This window comes from Seriola aureovittata, chromosome 13 (genome assembly GCF_021018895.1).
Source record: "Seriola aureovittata isolate HTS-2021-v1 ecotype China chromosome 13, ASM2101889v1, whole genome shotgun sequence".
NCBI lineage: Eukaryota > Metazoa > Chordata > Actinopteri > Carangiformes > Carangidae > Seriola > Seriola aureovittata.
The window spans coordinates 3037825-3048027 of NC_079376.1; the positions used below are offsets into that span (position 1 = coordinate 3037825).

General features: G+C 43.1%; 1 protein-coding gene across 1 annotated transcript in view; it reads right to left on the minus strand.

The window, feature by feature from the left end:
* The window catches only part of eif2ak3 (eukaryotic translation initiation factor 2-alpha kinase 3), a 32121-nt gene extending 23300 nt beyond the window's left edge, over window positions 1-8821 (minus strand). The window contains exon 1 of the mRNA XM_056392812.1: window positions 8300-8821. Coding sequence (XP_056248787.1) covers window positions 8300-8607 — 308 coding nt within the window. The 5' untranslated portion in view covers window positions 8608-8821. The remainder of the gene's footprint in view (window positions 1-8299) is intronic.
* Window positions 8822-10203: the final 1382 nt, after the last annotated feature.

Sequence of the window (10203 nt, forward strand, 5' to 3'; positions counted from 1 at the left end):
TCAATTTTAGGAAGGTTTTTCTCAAGCTTCACCACAGCGACTGACACTTCCACAGGGAATTTGTGAAAGTAAATTAGCATGAAGAATGAAAGTTTATCATTTATTCACTTTATTTCCACCACAAGTTATACTTGCTGCTCTGGACCAGTTAGCTGTTTCAGCTCAAGTGGAGCTGGAAGTTTGCATAAAAATGCAAATAAGATCACTTAACAGTAATGAGCCATGTGTCTTTCAGCCCCATCAAAGCCAAGATTATCTCCCCAAATCTGCTCTTAGCATTATCAGCCTCGCCACTAGCACTGAAGTGTGGAGCACTAAGAAAAACATTGTTTTTCCTCTCAGCCACCAATAAAAACAGAGCGCTAAAGCCCGCTCTCATCGCCTCGATTGGCTGCCAGACCCTGCCAAAAATATTAGGCTGATTGGTTGTTGCTAAGCAGGCGGCTCTCTGAGAGGGTGGAAGCTTTGGCGGCCTTCACTCGTCCGGCCCCGCCCCCTCTAAGTCATGCTGTGAATGTAGAAGTGAGGAAGAAGTCACTGAGAGCATCAAGTTCAACTTCAGAGATGGAAAGAGGGTTAGTGAGAGATAGAGGAATTTCATTCGGAGAGGGAGATCAAAGGCTTTTGTGGACTCTTTGTACTCCAGATAAAGGATAAGGAGGAGTAGAGAGGAGTGGGGGTAGCGGTGGTTCTGGTCGTAGGGGGGGGGGGGGCACTTGACTGTACAACATAGGTATCAAGATGGTAATGGAGTAAATGAGCAGCTGAGGAGGGGAAGGGGGAGTAACTACAAAAATAGTACTAAACCGAACAATAAAAACAACTCAAACAAAACAAACAGCCCTACTGTATCATTTAGAACTCGAGGCAATTTATTTTCCACGTCTGAGCCCCGAGACGCCGCTGCTCTGCTCGTCACCAAAGGGATAACATGTAGCCTGTGGGGCTGCTGCTGCCGACTGTGACAGATGCGGGCGGCGGACAAACTGAAGAAGACGTTGGAAGAAAGAGTGAAGAGAAAGAAAGAGGGAGAGTAGTGAGGCTGCCAACAGACTGAGGGTTGTTAGCGTCCTCGCCTGTAATGCTGTCAAAGTGTCATAATAGTGCCGAATGCTTCTTCAATCACAAAGCGTATGGCGGAGCAGGGAGCCAATTAGCCTCGCTCTCACCAGACTCTCTGCTCCTCAGAGACTCCCAGCCTCAGTCTGCACACACTGGCAAAACCGAGCTGCTGGTAAACACACTCCATTGAAAGAAACAACCAGGATGTTTACACAGGCCGAGTCTCCAAGGAGCGGGAGCCGCCGAGCCGGACCAATCGCAACGGCCTGCCACTTTCTAGAAGCCAATGAAAGCACTGTTTTTCTCCTCGTTCAGCCAATGGGCGGGCAGCTCTGCAGACTCCGAGCCAATGGCGGGGCAGAACTGCCTGTAACCATGCAACAGCGAGCAGCCTGGATGCACGCTGGAGTGCGGAGTTCTGCTGCCGCGCAGCTGCCACTCAGCCTGCCGCGCAGCCACAGAGAGGCAGAACAAAAATATGAGAGCATGGGGAGCACGTGGGGAGAAAGTTATGGATGCAGCTCTGAGCCAGCCGCACCCAGTACCACCAGCTGCACCAGCAGGAGGGGGGAGGAAAAAAACAGTCAAGTGCATTCCCTTAAACTCTGCACATTTTGAGAGATAATGACACAAAGTCCAGCTGTATCACAAACGTGTGAGAAGAAAACAATTCCAGAAATCGTAAGCGGTTACAGTGAGAACAAACACTTCAACACTTGAAGGCTAATACTAACAACTTTTTAAATCTTTCTGAGCCTCTGAAGTCTTTCAGTCGTGGCTATCCCGTACTTCAATGCAGGATATTTTAAGGCTTAAGGACTTGTGGGTAGTTAGCACAACACAGCATGCAGCCAGAACTGAGTCTTGTTCTTTTGCAAACATGAATATGCCGCCATGTGCCTGACAATGCCTAATATAAATGAACACTTACAATTAGACCAGATTAAATGTCTAAGTTAAAGAGAAAAAGATTCACCTGTAGGGTCACGCTGGTGACTGACATAGCAGTATTGTATCAGTAAGCCTTTAAACTCCAGCACTTAAACAGCTTAATGTGACTTGAAGGTTTATGTAACTCTCCTCTGAACCTTTTAATTAAACAAGTGATTTTTTAATGTCTTTGTCACAGCAGTTAAAGGCTGACTGATGCGGACCTGAGTGACAGATCTGCGACGTGCGGTCTGCTTTAACGTCGACCACACATCCATCAGGGTCACTGCAGTAGACCTCCGCAGCAGAGAGCAAAAGGTGTGGCTTTTTAAAAAAAGAAAAAGGCATAAAAACACATCATTTAAAAGTGTTGCCATCACCCTCTCTCTCTCTCTCTCTCTCTCTCTCTCTCTCTCTGTCTCTCTCTCTTCCTGCATAAGTGTGCTCTCCTCTCCAACCCATATCAGCTCACATGTGGTAAAATCCAAACTCTATGGCGCCACGCTCCTGACGGCGGATTGGCTGGACTGCAGCTCGGATCCAAGGATCTGATTCGTTGTTGCTAAGCAGTGAGGAGCCATCCAGAGTGAAAACAAGACAGCATGGTCCTACTAACTACCAGCTAACTCCTTGTTTTCAACCTCCCCTCCCTCCTTTTTTCCCTCTCTCCAAGTATCCCACCTTTTTGCCTCTGCCCCACCCATACTGCAGTGCTGCAGGATGGGTCCTGCCGACTTACCAAAATAGCCACCGACCTAATAAATTCACACCTACTGATAATCATACTCAAAACCAATACTGTTTAACAACCGCATTTATGGAGAACTTGTTACTATTTCTGTCACTGCACATGGTTATGAAACAACCTGCAAACATTTGCCAAATGAATCATAACCTCTTCTACAACCCAGACAGTGTTTCTCAAGTGCAGAGAAAGTCTCTAAAAAGGTCATCACATCGAACGTCTTTAGACTAAATAATAACCGATATATTATTACACAGAGCAACGAAAAAAGAAGAGTTTAAAAAGCCCCAAAAAAGCACCAGATGTGGATAAAAACATGGTTACATAAGGAAAAGACAAAGAGGATGAAATAGGTTAAAACAGATTATATAAGCTTGTTTGAAGAGACACTGAGCTTGGAAAGTGGAGTTATACATTCAGACCTCTCTAATGCAAAATATCACTGTATACAGACTGAGTTTAAAGAACTAGGTTTTAATTGCTCAATTAAAACTTCGCAGAGGCAGTTCAATCAACTTCATCTTGACCTGTTATTTTGGGGACAGTTTCTATTAATAAAACCCACAACATCTCCCTGGTTACAGAGAGCAGACTACTGAAACAAAGTAAGGAGGAAAAAAAAAAAACAACAAGGAAATGATCTTTCCCCTCCCAAAAAAAGGAAAAAGAAAAAGTCTCCTCCTCCTCCTTTACCTAACTATAGCCAGACCCATGCGGCCAACTCAAATTGTGAGCACTAGCCCATCTCTCCAACGCAATTGGCCGACAAGTCACCCAGCTTGGCCGATTGGCTGTTGCTAAGCAGTAGGCTGGTGGGAGCCAGCCGGCGAGCACGGCGGCCCAGAAGAGCTGTTGCCCCTACAGGGCCCTGAGGGGGGTGGGGTGGGGGGGGGGGGGGGTAGCAGGTTCAAACAAAGCTGCTGTCCTCTCTCCTCTCACCTCCAAGTGCTCCCGAAGGTGCTAGAGGCCTCGATGGAGGACTCGCTGGCGGAGACATCAAACCTGGCAGTGCCGTCACATGCATGATTCACACACACACACACACACACACACACACACACACACACACACACACACACACACACACACACACACACACACACACACACACACACACACACACACACACACACACACACACACACACACACACACACATACATACACACACACATATACACACACACACACACACACACTCACGCGCGCATAGATGTAAACACCACGTCTCTAGAGCGGAGTTTGTAACGTATAGATGGCAGCATTAAAGGTGAGGTGACAGCCATCAGCGGCTCACGTCACAAACTGAAGGATGGATCAAAGCCAGGATCTAGAATATTTATAGATTACAGGATACAGAGGTGGAGGAGGGAACAGGGATAAGAAAAAAAAAAAAAAAGGTCACTTGTTGTGTCACTTATTATCATTATTTTTTAGTTATGTACCTATTCATTTTATTTAAATGTGTGTTAACCTCAATGTTTTGTGCCTGAGGACCCAGTTGAAAACATCATGGTGCATCTCAAGGGATTTATCCTCTAATTAAATTGTGAAATAAATAAATCATTCTAAAGTGAAATAACTGTCACAAACAAGGTCATTTTTCTTTATATACAAGTATAGTTGTTTTCAAGGGTGTGTTAACGTTCCTGTTGTCACAGGGTGGCACTTATCACAACCTGGTCTGTTTAACTTGGAAAACTGCAGCGCTGTAAGGTTACAAAAGAACGTGGTGATATGTTTACAAAAGGCCGACCTCATTAATGCTGGATGTGGTGACAACCATTTCCCAAAAACTTTTTTTTGTTTCACACACAGTCACCGCTGACTTTCCTCTCCATTTGTCCTATTTCAAGTCCAAGTTCACAGTCATTACTTGTTTACACGATGTTTAAAATCTCTATTATCATTATGGCTGCTGAAAGTCACACTGCTGAAGTGATACACAACAACAACTTGCTCAAAATGAATTGACTCTTGCAAGACATTTTTCCTTTTGTTGTAAATGTGTTTTCTGACATTTTAAGTCTTTTTTGTTTAAATTGGCCCAGCTTTTTTTTTTTTTTGGTATCGTTTCTCGAGACATTTGTAAAGTTCAACAACAACTCTCCTGACAGATGGATGGAAACAGAGCGTGGAGTAGAGAATATACTCGAGGGGCAACATTAGAAAGCGATGTGTACGTGTGAAGGTAAGGGGGAGCATGAGGGAGGGAGAAAGTGTAGGATGAGAGAGAGAATTAATACAAGAGCAAGAGGCAAAGACATTAATTACAACAAAGACACAGACTTCAACAAAGACAGACAGAGATAAACTGGGTGTGATCGTTGGTCTTACAGGGTTTTGACACGAGAAGAAAAGAAAACGTTCCTCAAGTTCATTATTTTCTCATTTCAGCAAAATCTGCATCATCTTTTATACATCTTTGTTGTTGTTTTACACACAGGCTTTTCAATGAATAATTCACCTGCTCATTATTGTGTCTGCCTCACAAGCTACTTAGTTAATTCTTTATTTTGTCAACTGGTGTATAAATTCCTACCCTGTGTGGCAGCATTATGAAAAGTGACAGAAATAAAAGTGTTGTTATTATTATTATTATTTAGATAATAACACAACTAGACAAGTTGCAATCGTCTGCTTGACATGAGGCTTTGTGAGCTCAATATTTATAGTATATTTTAAATGTATTCAACCAAAATGAAAAAGAGAAAGGACTCACTAAAACTTTTGATACCATAATGTATTCTAAATGCATTACCCAAAAAGTGAGTGATATGAGATGACTCAGAGCCAATTAGTGGCGCCAGACAGGCAGTGATGAGAGAATGAGAAGAGAAAGTGGGAGATACAGACTGTGACAAAGTGAGAGAGGAAGGGAAAGCGCGGCAGACAGTGACAGACACCGGTAGATATACTGTATAGGACTCGATGCAGGCACAGAAAGCGAGCAGTGGCAGGGTGTGACCAGCAGCAGGATGAACGCTCAGGAGTTTTCCTGCAGCAGCTGAGGTGCCTGGCAGGGGAATAGCCCGCTCCGATCACAGCAAACCGCTCTGCTAATTGCCTTCGATTTCTTCTTGATACTGTAATGCAGATGACAGACAGGAGCCTTTAAGTCCTTCGCCATGTGTTGTACTTGCACCTGAGTTATTTCACCACCACTTTTATCCCAGTAAGTTTGTGACCTTGGTGGTGCAGTAGGTGTAAACTGTACGCCACCTCTTGTCTGTCTGTGCAGTGATGTACACAAAGATTTTATCCTTTGACCACCATGTAAAAACACTTCTTCCTCGTCTTACACAACTTTTCCCAAAACAAAATATGTAACAACTAATCACACCTATTCCTCTCAACTTGAGCTTTCTGAGGCTGACTGCACAGTGTGCTCTGTAGCTCCCTGTGGTGACAAAGCTGGGTTTGTATTGAAACACAAATAAATACTATGATGCTTAGGGGGTTGTCAGAAAGCTTTAAAGTGAACCTCAAGATTAAAAAGGTTGATGGGCAAATGGGAAACATGTTGCATCCTTATCACCATGTAGGTACGGTAGCAGCAAGTTTTAGTAATACAATAAAGAAACAGCACCAAAAACCTTCAAAAAGGTTTGACTCCAACAATGTTTTCAATTTCATGACTTACTTTGATCCATCTCCCTCTTGAAAAGCACACAGCATGTTTCTAAGACTACACAGAGAATAATTAAGTAAGAGACCGGATATACCTCAACAAGGAAAGGCATTGAAATAAGAATGATTCGAAAGGCTTTGTCACAGTCTAAACTAAAAAAAAAAAAAAAAACGATAACAACATCATGGCAGAGAGAAGGAACATCATGAAGAACACACTGCGCCAAACATCTAAAGGTGGGCGTCAAACCTACTGTTTACCAAGGAAGACAAAATCAATGCCCTACCCACTGCGCCAAGAACTGCTTCTCACTTTGGGCAGCAGCAGTATGTCTAACAGGGTTTGGTGAACCTGCGATCTGTGTAAAGCAGTAAACTTGTGACAAGCAGGATCCCGGGGATTTTCTCAGCAGGGTGAAATGCCTTTGCATGATAATATGTCGTAAAATGTAAACTCTGCTTGCCAATGCAGAGCACACACTTAAGACATTCCCCTCAACGGAACAAAAAAGGTTTATCTCAAGCAAAACAACCCTACTTAAAACTTCTATTTTGTAATAATAACAACAACAGATCCAAGCACTCAGGCAGCATCACAACATGGGAAGGAAAACGTTTGAGCTGAAGTGTGAAATCTTAATCCTTGTTCAGCCGAGCCAACTATAAACGACCACCAACATTTTCACTTGCTTCTTCTGATAAATTCCCAATAAACTGTGGTTAATTACATAAACAGGCTCCTACTTTATTCTAACTTCACTTGTCTCAGTTGATGAGTAGCCTGTCTGCTGACAGGAGGAGATAAAGCTGAGGACGATGAGAGGATGGTGTCTCTGTTGTCAGGTGATAAGGAATGCTCCATTCATACTCTGATTTTTTTGTATGATAACAAATGGAAAATGGAGAGGAGCAACTCCACAGTGCAGAATGACAACTAAATCAGAGTTTGCGAAAGGGGGGTGACAACAAGCCCGAGAAAACAAAGTCAATCACACACCACAGAAACGTATATAATCACAATATACTGGTGGACTCAGGTGAACCCATGACCGCAGAGCGCATATGTCTGAGTGACAGATCAGGACTATAACGTGACTTGTATTTCCAGCTCATATGTTATAGCTATAACTTTCAGCAACATCCTGTCACCTCTCAGTTTCACTGTGGAAACTTTGAAAACAACAGTTGACGCCTATTGTGCGTCTCACAAACTTTCCGGTCGATGAAGCGAAAAAAACAGCATTTTGCACAGACATGCCCAAACAGAAAAAAAAAAAAAAAATGTGTGGTCTACTTTCTAAAAGACTTTCACTTGTATCAACATACGATGGCTTCTATGCAAAAATAACCACGAATAATAACTAATACGGAGCTGGCTTTAGGTAACGTGATTTACCTTGGTGTCTGGTTTTCACGCAATTTCCATCCAAACTTTGGTCAGAACTCTGCGCCCATTATCGGACACGGTGTAAAATTCGCTCGTCAGCACCGTGTTTTACCCGTTTTGTGCCCTGACAGCTACTAGTACCGGTTAACGTTTCTTCTACGATAATTTGTCCAGACTTTTGGGGGAGAAGAGCTGGAGGAATACACACTAGACAAAGGTTTTTAAACCGCTGGAGCACCAGCAAACCACGTCCACAACAAGTTTTGAGTGCGGTGCAGAGGCGGAAGAATATTCAGCATCCGTCCAAATCACAAGACCGTACGTTGGCTAGTTAAAGAGCCGGTGAATGCGACATTTTAGATCGTTAAATTCCACTGAATGGGGGTTTTTACAATCTTTCATTTAGTTAATTCGTCATTTTGGAGGTCATACACACTTTGCAGGTGCTGAAAACACGTGTCAAACTGAACGTGTCCGATAATGGGTGTCCGGCAGTTAGCCGACAGCGGTCCATTACACTTGACAAGTTTTCAAAAACAGTTTACCTTGTCCGTCGGACGTTTCCGTTACTTTCTCCATAAGATTCATCGGCCTCGCCGGCCGACCCGTTCTCGTCGTCCTCCACGGTAACGTCTGCTCCAATGACCGGGGTACCTAGGTTCTCCAAGCCCCTCTTCATGACTCCTGCACCATCTTCCTCCGAGGTCGAACCTGCACTCCGGGTGACGGACTGCGGCTCCCTCCCGATGGCGGAGCCCTGAGCTTGCGAAGTCCCGAATCCGATGAGCGCTTTCACCAACAGCAGGAGCACCAGGGAAATGCTCACGTTTCCAAAGTGAAGCCCCCTTTCCATTTGTAAGACTGGCACATTAGTGAAATATGAGATTTACATGCCACTGGCCTTGTAAATCTTAACATAAAAAACTTAAAGTGCAAAAAAAAAAAACCGTGTAACTATAAAGAAAACTCCGTTGTGTCTTGCAAAACGCCCTTTCAAATCTGTTCTTTAAGTAAACATAAACAGCCACTGGGACACCATGTTATTCCCTTTATACTTGACTCAGACTTGCCTTGGTAACGCTAAGCCCCACCTTGTTTCTACACGAGGATTGGACAGTAAAATCTCTACGTTCGTTAAAAATTCATGTAACCGTTTCTCATTGGGCCGTCGGCTGTCAATCACACATACACCATACTAAGCAGACGACGATTGGTTCAGACATCTGTCACTCAAAGGGGCGGGCGTAGAACGTGCCAGCCCCCCAAACAGTGCACTCCATTGGCCGATCCGCTGTCTGTCAAAACGACGCAGGCGCACTGGCAGCTGCCACACAACTGGAGCAAGAGGTGACGCAAAAAAAAAAGTCCCCGATGGCGAATCCAGTACCGAACATGTGATTGGTGGTATGTGCCGTCCGTCCGTCCAATAGGAGAGACAACGCCGATGAGCTGCAAAGCGATTGGTCGAGTTGTACCCTCCGATAACTGAATGTAAGCGCCAGATTCGATATTTCACCTGTCATTCATGAGTAGTTGTCAAGACAGCCGACATGAAAGCATCAACGTGGCTGTAGTGTAGATGATAGGACAGTTCCTGTTCCTGATCACGAGTTATGTTTTTTTTTCACTTTGCGATAAACAGTCGTAAAGGGTGATGACATAATGTCCGTTAGTTACTCTAAAACCATGAATTATTATTTTTTTAATTTATTTTTTTTTAAAGTTAATTTATGTAAAACATCAAGTTCCTTAATTGTGTTTTAATTAATGTGCACTTGGATGACAGTTACTTTAAACGTATCACATAAAGCATTTGTGGCGATACATAGTTGGTCAACGCATGTGTAATAGATTCTATAATGATTTTGGGAGGTATATGAGGTCATCGTGAACCGCAGTAAGCACTTTGCATTTCTAGCGCCCCCAAGTGGCCAGAAAGGAGAACGGCACATTCAAGGTGTTTATTAAGCTGTCATCTTTGGTTTGAAAATTAATTTCCCATCGTCTTTGACATGAAAATTTAAGACTATCCCGTACTTACGAAACAATACAGGCTTGGGTCATCAGAATAATTATTAATTAATCTCCTGGGCATTTGTTGATTAATGGATTTTTAATGGATTGGTCTATAAATGAACAAAAAATAGAGAAATATCACAATTTTACAGAGCTCAAGTTGCTTGTTTTGTCTGACAAACAATATATATATATATTTAGTTTACTATAATAGACTAGGCAAACCAGCAAATAACTGTGAAGCCAGAACCAGTGAATGATTTGGCATTTTTTGCCTTAAAAACAACAAACAATTCTTATAAAAACTGTTGCCAGTTTATTTTCTGATGAATTAACTGTTTCTGCTCTTATATCTAGTCTGTTCTTCACCACATCATATTATTAAGAAGAGACAAGAATGAATCATCAGAAATAAAACAAGGAGTCATACAGA